The sequence below is a fragment of the Ictidomys tridecemlineatus genome, chromosome 15, assembly GCF_052094955.1.
Source record: "Ictidomys tridecemlineatus isolate mIctTri1 chromosome 15, mIctTri1.hap1, whole genome shotgun sequence".
In the NCBI taxonomy this organism is placed as follows: domain Eukaryota; kingdom Metazoa; phylum Chordata; class Mammalia; order Rodentia; family Sciuridae; genus Ictidomys; species Ictidomys tridecemlineatus.
The window spans coordinates 308,517-335,246 of NC_135491.1; the positions used below are offsets into that span (position 1 = coordinate 308,517).

The window sequence follows — 26,730 nt, forward strand, 5'->3', positions numbered from 1 at the left end:
GGACCCGGGATCCGGTCTCCATCTGTCCAGGAAGGCTGAGGCGCGGCGGAGGCTGGGGTCTAGCGGGATCCGCCGTGTTCGCCCGCGTGTCGCTACCCGGTCCCTCCTCCCGTGGCGGCGTCCGGGCTGATGGACGCGGCGCAGGTGAATAGAGCTCCCTCGGGCCCTCGCTGACCCGGGAATCGGTGGTGTGTGCCGGACGCTTCGCCCAGAATGTAGCGTCGACCTGGTAGTGCGACGAGATGCAGGGTTCCCACGGCCCGGGAGCCGCGGGTGGAGACGCGGGGCGTGAGGACGAGTTGGAAGGTTCCAGGCGCAGGTCCCTGGTGCGGAGCCAGCAGGGCCTCCGTGTCTGGCCCTGAGTGGCAGCTCGAGGAGCCCCGCTGCTCACCCGAGGGGCGGGAGCCGCGAAGCGGTCCGTGTGGAGACGACAGTGCTCCGGGCCGGCTCCGCAGGCTTCCTCTGGCGCAGAGTGAGGAGTGCGGGTGTTGGCGGGAAGACCGACGGAGCCTGGGGCCGCGGTGTCGTGCGCGTTGACGGTGTGGCCGGTGCGCTGGCGAGATGTGTCTGTGTTCAAGTAGACTCATGAGGTTTTCTGGGGGCCTTGATATCTAGGACTCTTCAGCCGCCCTGTCTACAGTGAAGTCTAAGCGCCCTGCATGGGTGTCATTTCTAGCCGGAGGTCCTGAATCCAGACCAGGTGTTTATGGAGAAGATCCCACTACTGGTAGTCAGTGGGAAGACACATGGAAGTGGCCTGTGCAAACGCTTGGACAGAAGATTGAATTGGGAATGCTGAAGGAACCACTGCTCTAGTATATCTATTAGGAACAGAGAGCATGGGTAGGGGTCAGAGGAATATTAGGTTGCAAAACTGGGCCTCTCTTGTGAGTGTGAGGGCCATGGGAGATTTAGAGCAGATTAGATGATGAAACTCAGATTTAAACAGTTCCTTCTGCCTTTCAGATTGAGAACTGACTGGGCATGAGGGAGGAGTCTACTATAATATTATTGATGACATCTGACAGAGTTGTGGATGAAGAGGTGAAAGAAGTTGGTGAACTTTTTATCTGTGTTTGAAGTATTGCAGCAGTTTTTTTTTTTTTTTTGATGTGAAGGGTGAAGTAGAGAATGTTAACTGTCATGGGTGATCCAAGGTTTCTTTTGTTGTGCTTTATTTGGTAGAGTGATGAATGTGCTGTCATCTGAGATGGAGAAGTTCTTGCAGTGATTTTTGTGTTTATATCAGACATTCTACCATGTTTAAGGAGTCCTAGAGACTCCCTGGTGGAATTACCAAGCTGGATATCCAGGTTTTTATTTCTGGGGAGGGTTTCTGTTGAAGAAATTTCAAAGGCAACAGCCAATGTGTGGAGCTATGGGAATATCTTCAAGTCATGGTAGCAGTGCAGTTAGCAAATAAGAAAGATGAAAGTGAGGATGGAGAGGTGAGTCTGTTGCTTAGGTGCCTTGGTGGCAGTGGTACATTTTTATGTTGGCTTGGGAGGAATGCCATGGAGATGGTATGGGTCAGGCGTTGCGGGGCTGGGTGTCCCAGATGTGAGCCAGGTTGATCCTAAGACTGATGTACATATTGGAAGGAATGTGAATTGACAGTCTTCCAGCTCTAGTATTGGTGGCTCTGGGAGAAGGTTGAACAGAGGTTACGTTGTGTCTGGCACCCATGGTATGGATAAAGCAGTACTGGTTGTCAGTTGAGTGGCGCGCTTCATGCCAGGCCCATAGTTAGGCAGCATCTTCACACTTGCCTGGTTATGCTCAGGTTTGGACGTAGTGGTGAAAAAGACACGAGGAGCAGGCACTAAGGGATTCAAGGGAGACTGGCCAGGAGAGAGACCAAGTGCTGTGTGTTATGTGAGTGGATAAACTGGGGGACTCTGGGGAGAGATGCTGCCTGAGGGCTCAACTCTCCTCATCATGCTAGGGTTGTGTGACCTTCGAGGATGTATTTGTATACTTCTCCTGGGAGGAGTGGGAACTCCTTGAAGAGGCTCAGAAATTCCTGTATCGTGATGTGATGTTGGAGAATTTTGCACTGGTGGCCACACTTGGTAAGTTCCTATTTTAGTTATGTATTGTTACATGGCAAATCACTCCAAAATTTAGAGGCTTATCACAATGAGAACTACTATGTCTTAGTTTAGTGCCTCAGATATCTTGGTCACAGTTTATGTGGGTGTTTTTGGCTCAGAGTCTCTGTGTGAGATTTCAGTGAAGTTGTCAGCCAGAGCTGAGTGTCATCTAAAGGCCTTCCTTGGGAAGATTCTACTTACAAGCTTGCCCCTCATCTTCTTTTTTTGGTGGGGAGGCAGTACTGAGGATTGAACCCAGGGCCTTATGCATGCAAAGCAGGCACTGTACCGCTGAACTATATCCCTAGCCCAAGATTGTCCCTTCTTGAACTGAGAGCATGAGTTTCTTGCTGTCTGTTGGCCTAAGACCTCTTAGTGTACCTCATATCATGGAAGCTGACTTCTCTGAGAGCAAGTGAGCAAGAGAAAGCACCTGGGATGGAAATCCAGTATTGTAACTTCATCTTAAAAGTGACATTCTGTTTCTTCTTCTTCTATATTCTCTTTATAAATCAGTCAGTGCAGCTTATAATGAAGGGAAGAGGCTTACGTGAGGGTCAAATTACCAATAAGTAGTAGGAATCACTTTCAGCCATCTTTGAGGATTTCCATAGAACATTATGCTTATCCCATTGTCCTCGAATTGATTCTCTCCCAGAGATAGCACTTGTATGCTGTCATATCAGTGAATTTTCCACACATCCCCCCCACCACTTTTTTTTTTTCCATTACTGGCTATCAAACCCAGGGCCTTGTGGTTGTTCTAAGGAAGTGATCTACCAGTGAGCTACACCCCTATTCCACTCTCGCTTCCTGGGTTACCAGAGTGGATGGTATTTCTTGAGCAGTCTCCACACCACTTTACATTGTCTATAAGACTATGGGGATTCAGGGTTCTTTTAGTCTTCAAAGGATTTGACACACCTTGAACACTTATTGTCCTGTTGCCCTCTGCTCTGCCACCTGTATTTCACAGGTTCTGCATCATCCTCTAGCTGACCTTTTCTGAGATGTGGCTATGTGTAGGGATTTAGCTTCACCTGGCTACAGCCCTCTTGAGTCTTCACCACAGTAACTTCACCACATAGTGTTTGTCCTGATGTGTTTGTCCACATCGTTTCCTTTCTCAGCACACTACAAATAGCCATTAGAGTGGTACATAGCCTTATGACCTGACCCTGGCATTGGCAGCACCAGGAATTGGACTGCTGTCTTTAATACCAGCTGGAGATAAATTAGGATACATTTATCTTAAATGAAGTAATTTTTGTCCTGATTTCTATATAAGCCCCCTTCCTCTATAAGTTGCAGATATCCTCTTGACTTGCTACTGTCTGCTACACTGCTGTAATTAAGTCCCCAATAAATTGAACTCTGTCCATTTCTGGATTCATTTACCTTTTTTTTTTTTTTGCGGGTACGGGGGAAGTGGGGAGTTTAATAGCACTTTGCAGATTTTTCTCATATGCTGGGATTGGATTTTTCCAGAGTTGTTTGTATGCCATCCTGGAGACCAAGAAAATATGAAAGAGAAAAACTCTTAGTGGGAATCTCAGATTGGCCATCTGTCCCTGTGTGGGAGGGGTGACCCATTGTTAGATGTTTGTGGGCCACTGTTTGTACACAGGGACAACCCAGAAATGCTTCTGGGTGTGGTACAGGTATTTGTTGAATGCTATTTATCCCACTGCAGTAAGGGAAGACTGTATTTCTGCCACAGCATATTGGCCATTGCTGTGGGCTTTTCAGTTGGCCACTGATGTCCAGCTGGCTGTGAAAGGGAAAGCAAAGAAATTGCAAGATTTACAGCTTGAAAGAGATATGTATCTACCCCTCTCTTAGCCTATTATTTGGCTGAAAAAGTGGAAGACCACATTATTAATCTAAAAACCATAGCCTGGTGATTTCTGCAGCTTGTGGCAAATTACTGAAAGGAAACTCATGTGTGAGCTGTTGTCTCATGACCAGAATGGGATGCAAGAAATTGGAATCCCTGAGAGGAAGAAAGTGAGGAAGGACCTAAGTGATAGGGGATGTGGATCCCCTTACTGTCTATGAGTCCTGCTTTTCTTCTCAGCTATTAATGCAATGAAAAGTAGAGGATAGCATATTCAAGTTGCAGGAACTCTGGCTACTTGGGAATAAACTGATAGCAGTATTGCCAGATATTGCAAAACTTTTAAACAATTACCCTATGACTGTCTACTCTTATCTACTCTAATAAAGCTCAAATTAACGTCTGCTCTTATCCTGTCCCTTGTGTAGGTGATATACAAGGCTGATATATGTTACTTTCTATAGGTGATACATGCAACATGCAGAAGAGAGAGGCATGTGAGATTGTAAGATTCAGTTCAGATGAGTTGAAAGGGATTCAGCTTGACTTGACGGAAGCTATCTTGAATTATAACTACCATGATCACATGAGTAACTGTAATCTAATTTTCCCCTGTGGTTTTCTACCATGCTATAACAAAACCATTAGAATGGTATGTGGAGCTCTATGACTGGAACCTGGTGCTGTTACAGCAGAAATGTGGCTGATGTCTTTGATAATAGCTTGAGATAAACCAGGTACATTTCAGGTGGATGGAGTCACTTCTGCCCTGACAGGTGTATTAGCTGTCTGCCTCTGAGCCATATCCTGGTCTGAACTGACACTCTTGACCATGCTTCTGTCACCAGTAAGTTGCACTCATCATTAAAGATCCTCTAATCTGCCTGCCACTTCAGAGTTATAGCACCTTGTGGCAGGTGCTATAACTGGGACCATTTTTTTTCTGGAATTCTGTTACCCCAATTAGAGGTACTAAGTGATAGCTGGACTGTTTTGACAAATTCCCCTTGGGTTTCAGGGTTTGTTTTTACATTTTGTTTACTTCTCTGTAGGGTGGGCTGACCTGGGCTGGTCACTTTCTCTTTGTTTCCTTGCAACTTTTCTTTTCTAGATCCTGTATAGTGCCCAGTGGCATAGGGGCAGAAGACTCTAGATGTCTGGTTGAGCCAAATTTGCTTCAGTTATAGTAAAAGAGAACTGTTGGAGACATGCCCACCCCTCAAAAGGGAGCTGGATTCAGATTCACCTTGAATTGTTATGTTCTGATCCCTATTGAGCCTGTTTTTCTTGGTACTTTGTCCGCTTATCATTTCTTTCAACCACCCCTTGGTTATTTCCCCTCCTTTGTGGCCTCCATGTGTTCACTCCCTCTGAAATGCTGTATGACACTGGCATATCTTAACATGTCATAAGTTGTGCACATTGAATAGTCCTTGAGAATCAACTAGTACTGGAGTCAGATTTTTCTTGTCCCAGACATCCTTCTGTGCAGGGTGTGTCTACTTAACATTAGCAGCCAGAGCCCTGCTGAAACCCTTTTGCAGAGGAGTGAATTAGATACCTTCCTTCGACTCTCTCTCCCATATGCCATCATTAGGTCTTTGCTCATCATTAAGGATCCTCTATTTTGTGACTTGTAAAGTCAAGTGGTCCTTGCCCACCTGATCCTGGCTCCCTGGTTCCTTCAATAAGCCAATTTGACTTTTTCTTCTAATGGAGTTACTGTTTTCCACCAAAGTCAACATGGTCTTCACCAGCATTTCTTTGCTTTCAGGTTGTTGGTGTGATGCAGATAATGAGAAGGCACTTTTTGAGCAGAGCATTTCAGTAGAAAGACAGTTGGAGATAAGACATCCTGAGTCAGATCTCTTCATCCAGAAAGCCTACCCATGTTTTATGAGTGTCCCACTCTTGAAAGACATTTTGCACCTGGGTGAACACCAGGGATCATGCCCTGTGGAAAAACTGCACATGTGTGGGCCATGTGAGAGAGGATTCTTGTTTAGTGAAAAATTTTACCAGCACCAGAAGCTACAGTCTATAGAGAATCCTTTCCGAGGGGATGATGGAAGGACATCATTTATGAAGACCTGTACACTCTACACACCAGGGACACTCTTTTCATGCAGGGAAGAAGGGATAAACTTGCCAGATAGCTTTGGCTTCTTTCAGCACCAGCCCAAGCACAGTGGATTGTGTCCATACAAAAGGACTGAGTACATGAAGCCTCTCTCACAGAGTTCCAGTCTCGGGAAACACCAAGGAGACCATGATCAACAGATGGTTCACAATTGGAGAGACAATCAAAAAACCTTCCTGGACACCTTCACTTTTTTTGACAAACAGATAACTCAGACTGAGGGGAGACCCTTGAGATGCCTACCATATGGAGATGTATTCAAGGACAAGTCAATTCTTTTTAATCGCAGAAAAACTTACAGTGGAGAAACATCTTTTGTGTGTAAAGAATGTGGAAAAGCCTTTGTTCACTTGTCCCACCTAAAAATGCACCAGAAATTTCACACTGAAAAACAGCATTACACATGCAGTGAATGTGGGAAAACCTTTAGCCGCAAAGACACACTTGTTCAGCACCAGAGAGTCCACACTGGAGAAAGACCTTTTCAGTGCAGTGAATGTGGGAAAGCTTTCAGTCGTAAAGACACACTTGTTCAGCACCAGAGATTTCATACTGGAGAAAAGCCTTACGAGTGCAGTGAATGTGGGAAATTCTTTAGTCAAAGCTCTCACCTTATTGAGCACTGGAGAATTCATACTGGGGCAAGGCCATATGAATGCACTGAATGTGGGAAATTCTTTGGCCATAAATCCAGCCTCATTAAACATCAGAGAGTTCACACAGGAGCAAAGTCTTATGTGTGCAGCAAATGTGGCAAAGCCTTCAGCTGCAAAGATACACTTATTCAGCACCAGATAATTCACACTGGAGCAAGACCTTATGAGTGTAGTCAGTGTGGGAAAGCCTTCAGCCGTAAAGACACACTTGTGAAGCATCAGAAAATCCACACTGGAGAAAGACCTTATGAGTGTGGAGAATGTGGGAAATTCTTTAGACATAGCTCCAATCTCATTGTACACCAGAGAATTCACACTGGAGCAAAGCCTTATGAGTGCAGTGAATGTGGAAAATGCTTTAGCCACAATTCCAGCCTCATTCTACATCAGCGAGTTCATACTGGAGCAAGGCCTTATGTGTGTAATGAATGTGGGAAGGCCTACATTAGTAGCTCTCACCTTGTTCAACACAAGAAAGTTCACACTGGAGCAAGACCTTATGAATGTAGTGAATGTGGGAAATTTTTTAGCCGTAACTCTAGCCTCATTCTCCACCAGAGAGTTCACACTGGAGAAAAGCCTTATGTCTGCAGTGAATGTGGGAAAGCGTATAGCAGAAGCTCCCATCTTGTGAGACACCAGAAAGTTCACATTGGGGAAAGGCCCTATGTGCAACAGTTTTGGTGACTGTTTAGCTGTAGTTCTTAAATTTGTTTAGCAGCAAAAATGTCACATTAGAGGGAGGTCTTACAAATGCAGAAAATTTGCTATTTCCTTTTTCAAGTAATAGTGCACACATCAAATAAAATCTCTGAGTTTCTTTTGTGAGAGAATCATCAGCCTGCATATGAACTTTGTACATTGTTATGTCTACTCTGGTGAGATTTCCAGTAGGCACACATATGCATGATCTTTTCCTGAGGTGTATAGGAGTTTCTAAACTGTTCGTGACTCCAGAGTTAACATCACTGCCAGTACCTGTGGCAGAAGCCATGGTATTGCCACCAAGTCTGTGGATAATCCCACCATTCTGCCCAAGGAAGGCAATCTCTTCTTGCTCTCCTGTTCCCTACAGGAAATCATGAATGTTCTGGTCCATTGAGGGACCTCATTTCTCCCCTCACTGTTAAGGTCTGAGCTAGGGTCTGCTGAGCATTTTGAGACAAATTTTCCCTTGATGCAACAGTGTTGGCTGTGAACACAATAGCCATGACTTATTTTTCCTACTGCCAAGTCACAAAATGTTGCAACTACTGTTCCATTCTACTGTTTTATACAGTTATAAAGGCACTTTATGTCATTCTTTTTGCTTTGTTTACTTTATGGAGTGAATTGAAAAAAAAAATTGGCTCCCGCCAACATGAAGGGAGGAACACTTTTTGTGTGCACAACTTATATTTGCCTCAGGGGGGACCACAGGAGTGCAGAGAATGGTTCTCAGTCTAGTTTACTGTATGTGTGCTGTTGCCGTTGGCCTGCTAGTAAAGACCGAAGAGTTTTATGTGCTCTGGTTCTTTGCTCTGGATGCAAGGATTTCTTGTAATCCCATTGTTCATTCTGAGGAAGGAATAATTGGTATGATTATCTCTCATTCTCCTAAAAGTAACATGAGTCAGGTTCCCTAAATGTCACATTCTCCAGCATCTCACATGTTGAAGGATTACCATGTCTTGAACCTCTACAGGGGCCAATATCTTATATCTAGCATCTCACAGGCAAGTGCATTTACTGTTAAAACATACAGGGTAAGGCAGGAGTAATAATTAGTATAGAAACAATGAAATACTGGAGTGGATAGGACTGGCAATCAAAAGATTTGTACATTCCGACTGGTTGCCCACAAATACCCACGAGTATGGCTGTGTAGGATGAGGATGTATGGAAATTCTGAATCTTTTTAGATATTGATATTATTTCCTGTGGCCAAAGCTACTATCAGAGTAAATAAAGTTTGTGGATTTCTGTACCCTCCACCCCAGCTATTGATCTTATGGCCATCACTGCATAGGTGGGGACCACAGATAGGATAGGGTTTCTCTGATCCCACCAGCACTCCTAAATAGGGAAATGAGTATGGGACAGCCAAAACAATTGGCAGATCTGGTTTTCCATGAAGGATGCTTGATAGAGATTGCTATGAGGGAATGTATTGTTTTTAATGGCTTTATCAGGGTATGATTACATGCAATACATTGCAAATATGTAAAGTATAAAACGTGTGCTGCTACAGCATGCACATACAGCTGTGAAACAGTCATAATCAAGTTACTGATATGTCTGACACAAAAAAAGTATTCCTTTTATCTCTATAATCCTACCAGTTCTTCCTAACTCTTCCATATTAACAGTAAGCAAGCATTTTGTAGGATTTCATAAATGGAATGGTAATTTTTTTTTGAGAATGAGGGCTTTTTTTACTAACTATTTTGAGATTAATCCATCTTGTTGCATGCATCAGTAGTTTGTATTGCTGAGCAGTATTGCACTCTATGACACATTTTCAAATCCATTGTGTTGTTAATGGATGTTTGGGTTGTTTCCAGTTTGGGGCTGTTACAAATAAAGCTACTGTGTAGATTTATGTTCAAGTTTTGAGGTAATACTTTATTGTATAGATGGGCCACAGTTTGTTTATCCATTCACTTATTGAAAGACATATTAGTTGCTTTCGAGATTTGACAATTATGAATAAATCTGCTACAAACTTTTGTGTGTAGTTTATGTGTGGACATAAGTTTTCAACTCATTTAGGTACATGCCAAGGAGCATAATTTGTTGGATCACATATTAAGAGTATATTTAGTTTTTAAACTGCCAACTTAAATTTTAGCCATTCAAATAGATGTATAGTGTTATATCATTGCATAGTTTGTAATCTAATGACAAATCAAGGACACCTTTTTAAAACATGTCTTTAGCAGAGAAGTTTTTAGTCAAGTCCAAATTACGTGATTCTTTATGGATTTTTTTTTCTGTTTGTATTAGCTTTGTGTCACTGCAACAAAATTCCTGACAGGGTATTTGTGAAATAAAGAGTGGTCTTTAGGTTCATATTCAATATTGGACATTCCTATTGGTTTGAGTCTCTGGCAAGGGTGAAAACTCATATCAGGAGTTCATGTTGGAGTAAATGTTCACATCTAGAGCCAAGAAGAGGGCTGGGGTAAAGAATGGCCTTATACTGTTAAGTTCCCAGGCCCAGTAAAGAAAGAACTGAACAAAGGAGGTACAGAGGGATATAGGAGAGGTGGTTCAACAATAACAGTTTTTTGGGGGACAAACCTGCATCACGGGTTCCCAGTGTAGCCTGGAGCTTGTCTTCCACATATAGCTGAGGGAAGTTATAGGGGGTTGGGAATTTTTTGCAGTATGGCTACTGCTTTGGAGTCGTAGGGAAGGGTTCTTATGGTTGTCTGTTGGAATAACTTTTGGTTTGCAGCTAGCAGCTATGAGCAGCTTGGAGTGCTTGAAGAATCTATGCTTGTTTAAGCCTGACAGGAACACCTGCAGGAAGGGGTGCTCTGCTCTAGCAAGCCATAAGGGAAACCACATCCTCAGCACTTGTGGTTAGCGTTGCCAAACTACCAGGCCAGGAACCGATAGTCGGGAGCTTCAGGGCTTGAAACCCCTGACTCAAAAGGCTCCCTCCCCTAGGAACAAAGACCCTTCCAGACTGTTTTCCACCATGACAGCAATATTTAGAGCTTCCTGATAGTTCGGCTACATTAGGCATAAGGTGATTGGCTTATGAATATTATCCTGCTTATCTATGATTGACAGGCATGCCCCACTCGTACCCTATAACAGTCGTATGCATTCCAAAAATAAACGGGCTGCTGGACATCAACTGAGGTTTGTTACCAGCCAGCTTCTCACCAGCCCCTGGTGTCTGGATATTGACTCCATGTCTACCCCCGACGACTGAGGTAGCCGAATGACCAATTGACCCCACCAGTAACCAGAACAACCACAGTTGTCACCATCATTCTTTGTGGTCATCACTGTTCCATTTTGAACAGGGTGTTTCTCAAGTTTTAGTCCCAGATAACAATTCTTGTTAAAGGGTATTGTCTGGGGTTTAGATCAGGCTCAGTTGTTCTGGGATGAGTATGTTTTAAAATGGCATTGCCTAAGTTATTTTCCCTAAGAGGTATCAGTGCAAGACTTCTGACTAAATTGAGACTCTCATGTTAATTCACAAAGGTGAATTCAAAAAGGTAATTGAATAGGTAAGGAAATGTACTTTTTACAGTGTCACCTGTAACCAAGTTGTCAGATGGTATTTTATTCACTTACCTGGGCAAAATCCTAGAATAAAAATGGTAGGGTCACAGATGTGGTCAAACTTGTTTTAATCTATTTGGGGGGTATTGTCCAGTTGGCTAAAATATTCCACAGAAAATATGAAGTCCTATATTCTGCCAGTTCACTACTGCCCTGACCCACACTTTTTTCTTTTTTTAGGATCTTATATTAGTGTTTTAACTTGGGATCTTTCAGACTGAAAGCACTCCTTCAATAATCAGGATGCACAAGATACAAAGTTTCTATTACAGATATTGAAGTAGAAGGGCACACTCAGCAACCATACAAATGGAGTCAGGGAGCCCATGAAAGGAGAAGGTGTGTGTAGAAAGAGAGGAAGACAAGAATAAAGTAATGGTGACTATGAGTTTTGTGTAAAGTATAAGGAATAATTAGGTGAGGAACATCCCCAATGGGCAGGAAGAGAATGTGCAGGTTAGGGTTTGTGGTTTTGAAACTGGAGTCTCTCCACTTCTACAGGTAGGTCTGGTCTGCACAAGCTGCTGGCTTCTACAGCTGAGAAAGCCTGTTGTCGTGTTCAAAGCTAATCAAGGCAGGGGATCCTGCCAGCATCAGCTCTGAGGGTCACATCTGGCAAAGCCTTCACTGCAGTTCCTCGCTGCCATTCAGGGGTGTGTTGTGGCTCTTAATGTCAGGCTATGCTTTTCTGTGTTGCAGCAGACCCAGAAACTCACTGCCAATTTCTTCTTCGTGGGTTCTTGTGGATTTGAAGAATGACATTTACAGATGAGGAAGAATGAATGTAAAATATTAGGATTTATTCATATGAGAAGAAAAGAGAGCTCTCACAAGGTGAGAGGGGTTGCTGCTTGTGCTGGTCTAGACGTTTATATAGAACTTGGGTCAATGGCCATTGCCCAAATTTATACTAGTGAGAGTTTGAAAGAAAAAAAAAAAGACTTGTTCATCCTCCGGTCTCCATTCAGGTCTACCCAACTTCCACTTCCCTGATGCTCATCAGGAAGCCAGAGTTTGAGGTCTGTGGTGCAGTGCTGTGTGAAGTAGGCATTTGCACTGAGGCCAGGCTGGCCCACAGTGGTGTGACGGTTTGGTGTACCCTGGCTTGTCTTGGCCTTGCTCACATGCCTCAGGCCTGGGCCAGAAGGGCAAGCTTCACAGGCAGTGCAGCCCATTCTTGTCACCCTCCCTTCACCCCACCCTAGCCACTGCTCCACTCTTTCACCATTGCCTCAACAATGGCTATTGCAGCTCGGTGATCAGGGAGCCAGGTCACTTTGGGGGACTACAGTATGAGTTCTGTATACACAATAACTACACAATCATTAAAAATGGCTTTTGGTAGCTTCCTTTTCACAAGTGCTTTCCGAATTTTAACAATATGCAGATAGTGTGGCATTTAAAAATACATGCAAGAGAGGAAAAAACTGTTTGTTTGGTCCTGTGATTAATGAACGCCAAGTAGACAAATTCTGAATCTAAGGGGCCTGGGGTTATGGCTCAGTGGTAGAGTGTTCACCTAGCATGCACGAGGCACTGGGTTCGATCCTCAGCACCACATAAATGTAAAGATATTGTGTCCACCTAAAAAAAACCTTAAGAATAAATATTTTTAAAAAAAAATTCTGAATCTAAGAAAGCAGTTCTGTAAACAGGGAAACTGGAAACCCTACACCCAATGTGTTCAGTGCATCTACTATTGTGCTTGAAACATTACATACTACATTTGATAAAGCAGTAAATACTCATCACTGCATTTTAACCTGTGACAAGTCTCTCAATTTATTATCCACTTCTTCCACCAAACAGTTAATGAAGAATGAAAAAAGAATCAGGCATTCTGTGCATGCCTGTAATCCCAGTGACCTTCTAGGCTGAGGCATTGCACGTTCAAGACCAGCCTCAGCAACCTAGCAAGACCCTGTCTCAAAAGAACTGGGGGTATATTTAGGTGGTAAAGTGGCCCAGAGTTCAATCCTCAGTATGTGGTTGGGGGAGACAGACAGACAGGTTCAAGGAGAAGGGGAAGAGGAGAAGAAAAGGTATCACATTAAAACATGAGTGTGGCAAATGTTTCTGTACAGTAACAGGCTCAGATTAATTTTCTGATTTCTTGACTTAGTTCTCTCCAACTTTACTGAGCTGGTCATACTGAATAGATATTACTCTCTAGAACTGGTTTTGAATAACTACACAATCATTAAAAATGGCTCTTGATAACTTCCATTTCACAAGTGTTTTCCGAATTTTAACAATGTGCAGATAGTGTGGCATTTAAAAATGAAATGAAAACCACTTTCAGCAAGATAAAATGAAGGAATCTCACACCTTTTCTCGGGTTAATATTCATGCTTTTGCACATGTGCTTCTACTACACAAACAGCACACATTGTTTTGGCAGGAAATAGCACAGTGATCAGTTCTCTCACTTTTAGTTTGAGAGTATTAAAATAGCTTGAAACTATTTTAGATATTAAATAATTATACATTATTTGAATAAAACTGTTGTTCCCTAGGTAGGAAGACAATCACTGACTGTACAGCCAGGAAGGATGTTTGCTCTTGGAATCACACTTTTGCCCTTTCAATTCACATCAGTACATCTTATCATCCCTCCTCCACATTCCCACTGCTAGTCTTTCTTTCTTCTCCTAGGCCAAACATATTGAAGATTATTGTTACTGTTATTATTTTTATATTAGTGGTGGAGACTAAACCTACAGTCCTGCCCACGCATCACAACTGAGGTATATATACACTTCGTCCCCTTGAGACTATCAAATAACTCCAAAAGCTTATCTCTACATGTATTTGAAAAGCAACAAGACAACCAAAAACTTTAGAGGATGTGGAGTCCCTTTAGGGCGTAGTGTATCCCTTTAGCTAAGCAGTCTTTTAGGATCTTATGCTTCAAAGTCTGAAATAATGGGGTTTCTAAAACTTCTGTCAGACTCCTACACTCCAAGACAACTTGATATGTCGCCTTTAACAAAAAGCTTCCTATCTTTGCAGCACTGGAACCCCACTTCTCAGGGTCCCACCAGTGCCACCCGCCTTTAGCAAACAAGGCGTGGCCAAATCACTGAAAGGAGACGGGCAGCGGTGTGCAAACTCCCCTACCCAGAAGTCCTCGCGGAGGTCGCAGCGACCGGCCCAATGAAAGCTTACGCAGCGTCACTGACGTGCGTGCGCAACACGCGGGGCGGGACTTCCGGCGGCAGTCATTTTGGTTGCTCTTGGGTTTCTTAATCCCTTCGGGCCTATGGAGTACTTGGCTGTCACCTCGGTGACAGCGGGAAAGCGCAAGAGGTTTGGCGCCCACACCCGAAGCCGGAGACGAGCCTGAGCTGATCCTGGCTGGCGAAGGCGGCACTGTTCCTACCCAGGCCCTCCCCCACCCCTGCCTCGCTCCCCGCTGCTGCCCGGCTGGGCGGGCGGAGGCGGCGCCCCTGAGCTCGGCCTCCCTGCCTGAGTGCCGGAGCCGGCAGCCAGGGCCGGCCCAGAGCAGAGGCGCTTCCCGTGGGGTCAGGTTCAGCCATGTGACCCGGGGTGGAAACGTCCCCGTCCCCGCCCCGTTTGCGGGAAACGGCGTCGCCCTGCGGGGAGCGGGTGAGACGGAGTGTGCGGCGGGCCTCCCGCGGGGCGGCCGCGGAAGGTAGTAGGCGGGGTGAATGGCGGGGGCGTGTCCAGAGGGAAGCCGGGCGGCCGGCGGAGGGAGGCAGGACGAACTCAGACCCTGACTCTAAAAACAAGATAGGGCTGGGGTGTGGCTCAGTGGTGAGTGCCCCTGAGTTCAATCCCCAGTACCAAAAAGAAAAAAAAAGGAAAGAAAGAAAAGAAAAAGGGAGTTTACAGAGAGATAAAATGGGGAATTAAGGCAGAGGGACTGGTGAGGTAACAGCAATGGACCCCAGGAATATTATGGTAGGTGCTTGACAAGAATGGTGCCCGCATAGGAGTAGTGTGATGAGATTTTAGAAATCTTACAGACAGAGCCTAAAGGATTTCCTGCCGCTCCTCAACATTTGAAATAATGGTGTTGGGGAAGTTAGGAGGGGGAACAGGTTTCAGGAAGAAGATCATGGATTATTTTAGCCATATTCTTCCTATATGTCTCAAAGTGGAGAGAGCAAATAGATAGGTGGACATAGGGGCCTACAGTGTGAGGAAGAGGGTTGGGCTGGAAATATCAAAGGGATGGAAAGTGTAGGAAGGGCCTGAGGGCCCAATTGGGTGAGGAAGTCTTAAGGTTTTAAGACTGTGGGGGCTCTCTGGGGTTGGCTGAGACATGAAGCAGACCATGTCCCGATTCTTCAGAGAGCTGCAAACCAGGCCAAGAAGGGATTCTGGACCATGTATGCAAAAAAGGAGATTTGGCTGGGCAGGTGTGGCATGCCTATGATCCCAGCAACCTGACGGGATGGGGCAAGAGGATTCAAGTTTGAGGACAGTCTTGGTAACTTGGAGCTGGCCTGGGATGGAGACCAAGATGTTAGATTGTTCATACTCTCCACCTGAAGACTTGGCTGACCTTTAGGATCACTGTAGAACAAAAGAAAGGTCATGTAGGCTAGTGTAGCAGATAGACTCCAGACCAGAACACTGCTTCTTTTCCTCCCTCACATTTTAAGGCAAGAGGGGATAATTTGCTATTGTAGTCAAGAGACGCCAACAAGTTCTCTTCCCTGTTATGTAAGCAGGCCTGGTTGCAGAAAGGACAAGTAGCTGACTTGCCTGTTCAGCCTCTTCCTACAGCTCATTATTCTGAGAATGTATGAACTACTTATTGATTTATTTTATTTTATTTTTTTAAAGAGAGAAGTTTTTTAATATTTATTTTTTAGTATTCGGCGGACATAACATCTTTGTTTGTATGTGGTGCTGAGGATCGAACCCGGGCCGCACGCATGCCAGGCTACCGCTTGAGCCACATCTCCAGCTCGACTACTTATTGATTTAAATACTAATTAACCAGTATCTTTCTATATATATATATGTATAGGCAATTAGAAGTGAAATCATTTAGCTGGGTTCCACGGTGCATGCCTGTAATCCCAGTGACTTGGGAGGTTGAGGCATGAGGATTGCAAGTTCAAAGCCAGCCTCAGTAACTTAGTGAGGATCTAAGACTGTGTCTCAATAAATAAATACAAGTGAAGTTACTCAGTAAGTGCAAGTTCTGCAAACTTCATGATTAGTTTGACATTAATTTATCTCTATTTGCTTACTATGGAAACTTTCATATCATATCCTCTACAACATCAAAAAAAAGCTGAAAGGATACATCCAATTTCAAAGCCATAGTACTTCATTTGTATTGAAAACTTATAAAACAATCCTATGGATAGAATTATCTGATTTGTAGTGTGTGCTTCAAATGTTTGATACCTATATGAGCCCTGTAAGTAGGAACCATTCTTCTCCTCTATTTAGAGATGAAGCCCAGGAAGGTTTAGTTCTTTCCCAGAGTCACAGATCTGCTAAGCCCCTCTGAGCACTGAGGTCTGAGAAGCTGAGTTCATAAAATCAGCTTGAGGTCAGTTTGATCCAAGGCCAGGCAGAGAGTTGGTGGTCCAACTCAACCTGTAGGTTCTACTGTGACTGTGATTTCTCATGACCTCCCTCTTCCCTCAGGGTCCCCTGGCAATGGCAGAAATGAACCCTGCACAGGTGAGTAGAGAGTTCCCTTTCAACCACCCTGTTACCTCCCATATGGCTCTGGCACCTCAATATAAGGACTATTTGTCTGCCCTTCTCCCCTCTTTCATGTCTGAAGAATGGGTTCCACCAGGTCCAATATCCTATATTTGGTCTTGGGTCATTCCTGTTTTTGTCAGCTGATGGGGTAAGGTACAAGGCACAGGATCTAGAATGTTCAAGTGCTTGGAGGTGAAACAGAGCAGACATTTTCAGGGAACTGCAAGTCTCTATTATGTGTGGTAGGCGTGGGGAGCAGGGAGAGGGGTGGATAGAGACACAGACATCAGGCCTAGAATGACAGCCTCAGGTTCTGTTCCTCTTATTTCAGGGGGGTAGAATCTAAGAAGATTTGAAGCAGAAGAGGGCCATGTTATGACTCAGACTTAAAGGACTCCCTCTGGCTTTGCAATATGTTTTGTACTGGAGCTGCCCATATTTCACAATATAGAAAGTGATAAGTGGGGCTGGGTTGTGGCTCAGTGGTGAAGCATTTGCTTGGCATGTGTGAGGCACTGGATTTGATCCTCAGCATCACATAAAAAAAATAAAATAAAGGTATTGTGTCCACCTCCCCCCCACACACACACGAATATACACATTTATTTAAAAAAGAGAGAAAGTGATGTGGTGACTCCTGGTGGAGGACTCCATATTGGAGGCATGCACAGCATGGTGGCTGGTGTGGGACTGAGAATGAAGTTGTGAGTCAGAACTAGAAGGCACCATCTGTAGGTTATTGTGGTAATGCTATTTAAGGATAAGGAGTGAGAGTCAGGGGGACTGCAAACTGCATGTCTCAGTGGGATGCTTAGATGCTAGTGGTTGGAGTTACAAAATACCAATGAGGATTCAGAGTGTGAGAGTGTATGTGTGAGATAGTGGAGTGGAGGAATAAGACAGAATGAGGAGCAAGTGAACATGATATGGATACTGTGGGGGCAGGGGGAAGGGGATCAATAACCTTGCTAAGCCTTGATTGGGGTGAGGTGGGGTGAGGGTTTGTGTGAAGATTTGAAGGTCAGTGCAGCTGGGTTTTGAATGAAGTTTTGGTGGAGAGCAGATGATCATGACTGCTTATGGGACAAGAAATGCAGTGCAGAAGCTGGATAGCCATAGTGTTTGAGGTCCCTGCATAGGCTTGGGTGGCTGAGTGAAGTTGAAAAAGGGGCTAGATTGGAGACCGTCACAGCAGGGCTTTGATCAACCCCTGGTCCTTTTGATTACCCCTGGGAAATCTGGTGTTATATACCAGGACTGGGGCCAAATTGGTCACTGGTTGTATTTGCTCTATGCTACCTTGTTTCCATATTGCAGAGTAATGGAAATATCTGTGGTGTGGTCTGGGAGGTGTCTCTGGAACTGTAGTAGTGGAGGAGCCAAAGCTGTGATCAAAGTGCAGTTCAAAGAGTGATGTGTATGTTGGAGAATTGTTATTGGTTAACTCTAGGCTCTGAACTGGGCACAGGAGGGAGAGGGGTGAGTCCAAGTTTGGTTGTCTGGGAAGCAAGATCTGGGGGGCCCAGGGAAACTGGCTGGCCTGAGGGGATAGAGTTCTGTATGCCAGGCCCATAGCCTGTTTTTCTGTGTGCTAAACACAGTGGGGATCATGACAATGAGCTGCTCTTCTACTTTGGGAGGTGTGGAGGAGATTTTGTAGTGAGTGGTTGAGGGGAAGGACTGGAAACTGGACAGAGGTGTAGCCGTGATTGAACCCATGGGGCGTAACTTTATGGATATGAATGAGTGACGACAGGTATATGCCAATGACAATAAAAGAAGGAATTTATTCCTTACATTTTTCCAAGAACAGTTCATGCACATGTTGCAGGGCCACATAAAAGAATTAATTGGTCAAAAGGCATAAGTCAGGAGCAAAGGGGAAGTTTAGGCCATGGTCATTATTGGGGTTCCCAAGGAAAAGACAAGTCAGGGCAGGATGACCAGCTTAGATTTGGGTGTTAAATAATTCCAGCATTCCTGGGGCACCAGGGTTTGGCCCTGGTTTGACTTAGGACAAGGGGACCACAGGCTTGATCTGTGAGAGTTAGATGAGGAGGTCACTCTGAATGTGGCTTATAATGGCCTAGGAGATGTAAACAAACCTGTTAGTTTAGCCCCGTAATTAATGGGTGCCACATAGATCAATGTAAAATCTAACACAACCCAGTTTGAAGAGAAGGCTCTCATCTACTGAACTTTTTCTACTGTGGCAGGGTCGTGTGGTCTTTGAGGACGTGGCCATATATTTCTCCCAGGAAGAGTGGGGGCACCTTGATGAGGCTCAGAGATTCCTGTACTGTGAGGTGATGCTGGAGAATTTGACACTTTTGTCCTCACTAGGTAAGGCTCTCACTTCTACACATTATCTTTGGTTGGGCTCCTGTCCCTGTTACCCAAGGGCAGCTCTGTTTTCCTGGTATGTTCATGGGTCTACTTCCTTCCCTGATTTCCAAGCAGGTGTGTTGTGGGGGCCAGGCCAGGGCTCTGTCCACAGCTCCAGTTCTACCCTAGCAGCCCATCCCCCACTGCTCTGAGGGCTTGCAAGAAAGACTCAAGTCAGAAATGTCAAGTTTATCTCAGAGATTCTCCTGACCTTGCCTGTCCCTTGCCAGATAGCCTGGCCTGGAACAGGAATTTCTGGCACTGCAATGATCATGAATTTGGGGGCCACTGGGTTGATTCTGCAGGACTGTTCTCTGACATTCTTATGATTATGGAATGTGGGATGTCATGGGGTGGATCTCTGTCCAGTTTCCTTCTTTTCCCTGGGACCAGCCTTTTCCAGGTCTCATGCAGTTTTTCACCTTGAGTGATAGGGAGAGCCCCTGGTACCTGAGAGGGTGAATGTTACTTTAGCAATTGTCATAGAGTCTTAAAGGGGTTTGGTTCTGTTGGCTGGTAGTTGAGAAAGGGTGATGTCAGAGCTGGGTTCAGATCGCACTGGGAACCTTCCCTGAGCTCACCATTGTTTGATGCCAGGGCCAGAGGCCACAATTTATACCTTTTCTTCTCCATTGTCATATCCACTCTGAGGTCCTGCCCTCGTCTACCACTCGTGCCACACATCCCCTCCCCATCTTTTGTGGCCTCCACCTCTCAGCCATTCCCCCCAATGTTCCCTTCACAGGGCCCTCCAACACGTGAGCTTTACTTAAGGAGTTGTGAAGTCTGCATGCATCTCCACTTTGAACACCTGATGCTGTCACCTATAGGTGTCCCCAGGTCTGGATACAGCCTTCTACACATGTTCACAGTCACAAATAGCCAGGCCTCCTACATACTGTTCACCAGTCACAAACAGCCGTGGCCTGTTGAAATCATTTGCAGAGCAGTAGGTTGGAGGGCCTGCTTCTTTCCCCTACACCATAGTCCCATTTTGTGTCTTTATCCATTGTCAGAGCTTTCCACCATGGAAGCTTGCCAGGCCCAGCTCTGTGCTGCAGGCCTTCCTCACTGGCTTTATATCCACCTCCTGTCAGCAAAGCCATGAACTTATTCATGGACGTCTGACACACATTTATGATGGGGCTCCTCCTCTCATCAGAGTCAACTTGCACTTCATCATATTTCTGTCCTTACAGGTTGTTGGTATGGAGCCGAGGCTGAGAAGGCAGCTCCTGAGCAAGGTGTTTCTGTAGGAGCACCACAGGTCAGGACTCCAAAGCCAGGTTCATCCACCCAGAATGCCCAGCCTAGTGAGACATGTGACCCGCTCTTGAAAGATATTCTGCACCTGGCTGAACAAAATAGAACACAAACTGAACGAAAGATACATATTTGTGAGTCAGAGCCTTACCAGCCCCAAAAGCAGATTGAAAAGAATCTTTCCAGAAGGGACAATTGGAAATTTTCATTTTTGAAGAACCACGGAGTTCACATGGCAGAGAGGGCCCTCACATGCAGGGAAGAGTGGAAAGAATTGCCAGCCACCTCACGCCTTCTCCAGCACCAAGTCTCTCACTGTGGGTGGAAGCCAGACAGGGAAACTGAGGGCAAGGAAGCCCTTCAGAGTGGACTCAGTGATTACGTATGCAGTCAATGTGGGAAAGCCTTCAGATACAAACATTCAATGCTTGAGCACCACAAAAGCCACAGAGGAGAAAGGCCTTATGAGTGCAGCAAATGTGGGAAATTCTTTAGGTACAATGCCAACTTTGTAAAACATCAGAGGATTCACAGTGGAGAAAGGACTTACGAATGTAGAGAGTGTGGAAAATCCTTTATGTACAACTATAGACTCATGAGACATAAGAGGGTTCACACTGGAGAAAGGCCTTATGAGTGTGACATTTGTGGGAAATTCTTTAGGTACAGTTCCACATTTTTTAGACATCAAAGAGTTCACACTGGAGAAAGGCCTTATGAATGCAGTGAATGTGGGAAATTCTTTATGGACAGCTCCACACTCATTAAACACCAGAGAGTTCACACTGGGGAAAGGCCTTACAAGTGCAGTGAATGTGGGAAATTCTTTAGGTACAACTCCACACTCATTAGACATCAGAGACTTCACACTGGAGAAAGGCCTTATGAGTGTAGCATATGTGGGGAATTCTTTAGGTACAACTCTAACCTCATTAAACATTGGAGAAATCACACTGGAGAAAGGCCTTATAAGTGCAGTGAATGTGGGAAATCCTTTAGGTACCACTGCAGACTCATTAGACACCAGAGAGTTCACACTGGAGAAAGGCCTTACGAGTGCAGTCAATGTGGAAAATTCTTTAGGTACAACTCCAACCTCATTAAACATTGGAGAAATCATACTGGAGAAAGGCCTTACGAATGCAGTGAATGTGGGAAAGCCTTTAGCCACAAACATATACTTGTTGAGCACCAGAAAATCCACACTGGAGAAAGACCTTATGAATGCAGTGAGTGCCAGAAGGCCTTCATTAGGAAATCCCATCTGGTTCACCACCAGAAAATCCACAGTGAAGAGAGGCTTGTCTGTCCTGTAGGTGTGGGTCTTTCTTTAAGTACAGCTCCAGCTTTATTAAACATTAGAAATTTCACAATGAAGAAAATTTACCATTGACCATTTTAAATTGACAGTTAATGCTATGTAAATTCATATTTCAAATGCAGTTGGTCTCAGAAACCTTTCTGTCTTGCAGAAGTGATACCCTATTCTCCTCTTTCCTAAGTGCCCCTGACTAGTACTCTTCTATACTCTGTTCTATGGATTTGTTACCTATTAGCATCTTATATAAGTAGAGTCATACAACATTCATCTTTTTGTGAAACACTTATTTCACTTAGGACAATGTTCTTAAGGTTCACCCATTTGTAGCATGTGTCAGAAATCCTCACCCCACTGACTTTTCCCCAGTGAATTAATATTCCATTGTATGTACATAACACATTTCTTTATCTATTCATTGATTAATGGACAGTGGGTTTCTTTTACTTTTTGACTACTAGGGAAAGTGCTGTTATGAGCATAAACATACACACATAGCTTTTTGAATCCCCACTTCAGTTCTGTTTGGGTATTAGGGTATATGCCCAGAAGGGGAAATTTTGGATCATAAAATATTTTTAGGGACTGTTTTTCATACTATCTACACCAGTTATGTTTTCACAACAGTGCTCAAGGGTTTCATTTTCTATATCCTTGCCAATATGCCAATATTTCAGTTCATTATCTCTCTCTCTCTCTCTCTGAGAGAGGGAATTGGTTTTTTTTTTTTTAAAGAGAGAGAGAGAGAGGATTTTTTTAATTTATTTTTTTTAGTTCTCGGCGGACACAACATCTTTGTTGGTATGTGGTGCTGAGGATCGAACCTGGGCCGCACGCATGCCAGGCGATCGCACTACCGCTTGAGCCACATCCCCAGCCCCTGTTTTGTTTTTTTTTTATTTATTGGTTGTTCACAACATTACAAAGCTCTTGACATATCATATTTCATACATTAGATTGAAGTAGGGGATAGGAAAGGTAGCAGAATACAATTACTAATAGGGCATTATGTAAAATTGTGGATGTGTAACCGACGTGATTCTGCAATCTGCATTTGGGGTAAAATTGGGAGTTCATAACCCACTTCATAACCCTGTTTTGTTTTGTTTTGTTTTTTAGCAGCTATCTTGGGTGTGAGGTGGAGCCCTGCATTTTCTACTTTTATACTGCTAACCATTAGTGACACATCTTTTCCTGTGCTTCTTCAGATTTGTATATCTGAAGAAATATCTTTTCAAGTCATTTTCCCATTTTTTAATGGGCTATTTGATTTTTTTTTGTAGACCTGTAGAAATTTTTTAAACATTTTGGATTTTAATTCCCTCCTAAATATATGCTTTTCAAATATTTTCTCCCAATCCATAGGTTACCTTTTGGTTTTGTTGATTGTATCCTTTGATGTTGTTTGAAGGAATTTTGATTCTTATGTAGTCTAGTTAATTTTTATCCGTGCTTTTGATGTTATAACCAAGAAATCACTGTCAAATTCAGTGTCTTGAAGCATTTTCCCTAAGGCCTTATGTTTATGTCTTTGATCTTCTTTTGAGATAGGGTCTTGCTACATTGCCCAGGCTGAACACCTGGGCACAAGTGATCTTCCACCTCAGCCTTTGGAGTAGCTGGGTCTACAGATATGTGTCATTGTGTGTGACTTAGGTTTATTTTGGAACAAAATATTAGGCCAAACTCTAACTTCATACTGTTCCATGTGGGTATATAGCTTTCTAAGCACAATATATTGAAAAGATTGTCCTTTCTCCCTATTGAGTAGGCTTAGAACCCTTTTCAAAATCATTTGAGCACATATGCCAGGGTTTATTTCTGAATTCTGTTCAATTGATCTATATACCTTTATGAGAGTATTACTATTGGATACATACTTTTAAATTTTTTTAAATGAATATAATGCTGAATCCACTTGGAGGCCTAGGCTAGAAGTAGGTCAGTTCCTCTTTTGGAGCAGCTAATTATATCTATATCCAATTACTTAAATTAGCCCATTCACAGGGAATCTGGGAAACAGCTAATTAAATCCAGTAGTCTCATATAAACTGTCCCCTACAACTTCAGGTTGCTGTGGCTGCCCTGATGCTATTCCCTGTGGGTTCCTGCTTGAGTTTTCTCTTTCCTAGCTGTAAATAATAAATACTTTTGCCTTTAATATATATTAAAGTGACATTATGTTATTTCTTGCCATGAAGTGAACTTTGTTTCAAAAAACAATCTATACCAAGAAAGGTATTAAAATTGCAGTGGGCAGTGGGATGTAGCTCAGTTATGCAACATGTGCAAAGCCCTGGGTTCAATTCTCAGCAACACATACACATACAAATGCAGTAGATGTTGGAAAATTCTTTAGCCATTTTTCTGACTTAATTCAACACCAGGAAATTCACACTGGAGAATTAGGAGTACAAGCAGTGCGTTCTTTCCTTGTTCAACATAACTCATTACAGCAAGTCTCTAGTGATTCGTTTTATAAGGAGGTAGTCAGCAATTGATCCCCTACTGTCCACATTAGGATTATTTGCTGTGTTGCCACATATATGGGAAAATTTGTGAACTGTGTGGCACTACAGAGTTTGACTGGCACCTTTGTCAGAGTTATTCCTTTTTTACAAAAGTCATCTTCCCTCTAGCAATGTGCAGAGAACCACAGTGTGTAATAACTTTGTCACATTAAAATGCTCAGATATGACATCATGCCGTACTCTCTTATTTCAACTGGAGGATTCACCAATTATTTGACACCTTTGGGCCTTCCTTTATGATTGGTTTGGTTTGTGGATGTCAGCTTTGGACAAAAGACAGGGGCTGGTATTGACTGGAAGATTGTTCAAGTTTTCCTTCAGGGCATTATTTGTCATTTTGTGACTCCAAGGATAGATTTTTCCGAGCTCCAAGTCAACCATACCATGAACTCCTCCCTTCTCTCCAGTTTTGTAATAATTTCATATTATTTAAGCTACCACAAGTCTTAGGTATCTACTATGTGCTATTAGTTCAGAACAGAATTGGTCTCTGCTAGAATAAAAGGATGAATTCTTTTTTTTTTTTTTTCCTTTTGGTACCAGGGATTGAACTCAGGGGCACTTGAGCACTGAGCCACATCCCCAGCCCTATTTTGTATTTTTACTTAGAGTCAGGGTCTCACTGAGTTGCTTAGCTCCTTGCCTTTGATGAGGCTGGCTTTGAACTCTCAGGATTCTCCTGTCTCAGCCTCCCAAGCCACTGGGATTATAGGCACGAATCACTTGCTGGCCACCACTAACTTCATTTGTAATGCTATAGTTTAGTTTAGATTCTCTAATAATTTACTGTAAATGAGATCCTACAGTTACTCTCGTATGGATGCTGATATAGCATTTAAAAATATTTATCCATGTTTGTGCAAAAACCAGCATCTAGTTTTTTAAGAGGGAGCATGGGGCTGCACTATGCATTATAGGTGCATTGGGAGTAAATAGCAACGTGCCTTGCTTGATGTTTGACAAATCACTCTGAGCAAAAACGGTCCATACAATAGGAAAATAAAGCTTAAGCAAGTTATATTTAGGTTCAGTTAAATATGAAGCGAATGTCAAAAATTGTAAACTAGCCACATCCCAGTGACTCAGAAAGCAGGAAGGATTCCACGTCAGTTAGCCTCAGCAATACAGCAAGACCTCGTCTCAATAAAAAGTAAAGGGACTGGGGCGGCATGTAGTAAAACGCCTTGGGTTCAATCCCCAGTACCATCCCCACCCCACACCCCCCCGGTTCAGAAGGCCTTTATTTTATTTGTTCGTTTGGTGGCGCTGAGGCTCGAACCTAGGGCCTCACGCGTGCTAGGCCAGGGCCCAGCCACTGAGCTAAGGCCCAGCCCCCAAATGAGGCCCTTTCTCAAGGCCTCCAGCGCAGCCTGGCTTTCACCCCAAGAGTCAGGCGGGATCTGCCCTAGGGAGCGGGCGGGCAGAGGCGTAGGGGCCACTTTCCCCGCAGAGTGCGGTGCCAGGAGGCCTGAGCGCAGCCAGGGATGCCCAGCTCGGGTCGCTGAGGGCGCGCTGCGTGGGGGCGCCTTCCTGGGTCCCGAGGCGGAGGACGGGCCTTGTGCTTGCAGCCCCTAGTCGGAGCGACTGATCCAGGAAGGGCACCCAGGAGCTCGACTCCGTGGGGGGTGCGTCCCCGGGGCCAGGCCCCTGTCCCCACCCGGGGCTCCTGCGTGGGGTCGGGTTTCAGCCTGTGACAAGGCGTGTGCGTAAAGGCTGTAGGCGCTGCCGAGTGGGCAGCCCTGCAGGGATCGGGGAGCTGGCGGGGAGCCCTGGAAGGTTGGCCGGGAGGTGGGTCAGTTCCATGGTGGCCTGCCCAGGTGGGAGGTTTACAGTGGGGTGGGAAGGAAGGGAGAGAAGGTGGGGTGGTGATAAGGAGGTCACTGCGGAAGACCCTAGGTGATCCGTGGTGCCAGAAGTGGGAGTGGGTGCAGGATTCCTGCCACATTCCCTACGGCTAAGGGACAGTAGGGAATAAAGGTCTGGTCGGTCTCATGGTTTTCTTTCTTTTTCTTATTTTGCCTTGAAAATCAGAAAGAATGGAGTTGGGGAGCCTCTTTCAGTGTGGTCATAGGTCATAGGTCATAGATTGTGGATATGGTGATTCCGAGATGTCAGGTGGAGACATCCCATGGAACAGACGTGAGTTCCCAAATCAGGGAAAGTAGCAGGTCTGGAACTTTCAAAGGGTTAGAAGATGTGCACAGGACCAGGGCTTGGCCTCTGGATCAGATTGAAAAGGAAGAATCTTGTTTTATTTCACATGGGCTCTTTAATGAGGAAGGTGAGGACTCAGACTTAGGAGGTACACTATGAGGGAGGCAGAAGAATCCCTGACTTCCCTTCAGAAAGGAGTAGATTGATTGATTGGTGGTACTGAGGATTGAACCCAGGGCTTTTGCATAAGAGGCAAGCACTGTACCAACTGAGCTATATCCCCAGCACAGGAGCACATCTGAAGTAAGAATTCTGTTTGTACAAAGAGAGTCCTGGATGAAGTACAGATGCCTGGAGTGGAGGTGTAAGTTG

The 26,730-nt window shown here is 44.4% G+C and overlaps 2 protein-coding genes across 7 annotated transcripts; both read left to right on the forward strand.

Annotated features, from left to right (window-relative positions):
- Window positions 1-4: 4 nt before the first annotated feature.
- Window positions 5-9,434, forward strand: Znf304 (zinc finger protein 304). Of its 2 annotated transcripts, XM_005341755.5 has the most exons (3): window positions 5-144; window positions 1,946-2,072; window positions 5,705-9,434. In XM_005341755.5, exons 1-3 carry the CDS (start codon window positions 130-132, stop codon window positions 7,411-7,413), a joined length of 1,851 nt encoding a protein of 616 aa, XP_005341812.4. In that variant the 5' UTR covers window positions 5-129; the 3' UTR covers window positions 7,414-9,434. The 2 variants fall into 2 exon arrangements, with proteins under 2 accessions (XP_005341812.4, XP_077889084.1); XM_078032958.1 differs by lacking the exons at window positions 5-144; window positions 1,946-2,072 and adding an exon at window positions 2,150-4,777.
- LOC101977433 (uncharacterized) lies at window positions 30-24,371 on the forward strand. Of its 5 annotated transcripts, none has more exons than XM_078032967.1 (4): window positions 30-144; window positions 16,645-16,680; window positions 18,924-19,050; window positions 20,292-24,371. In XM_078032967.1, the coding sequence occupies exons 1-4, from the start codon at window positions 130-132 to the stop codon at window positions 21,746-21,748; spliced, it is 1,635 nt and encodes a 544-aa protein (XP_077889093.1). In that variant the 5' UTR covers window positions 30-129; the 3' UTR covers window positions 21,749-24,371. The 5 variants fall into 5 exon arrangements, with proteins under 5 accessions (XP_077889093.1, XP_040136027.2, XP_005341800.2 ...); XM_040280093.2 differs by lacking the exon at window positions 30-144 and adding an exon at window positions 14,205-14,665; XM_005341743.5 differs by lacking the exon at window positions 30-144 and adding an exon at window positions 14,205-14,619.
- The last annotated feature ends 2,359 nt before the right edge of the window (window positions 24,372-26,730 follow it).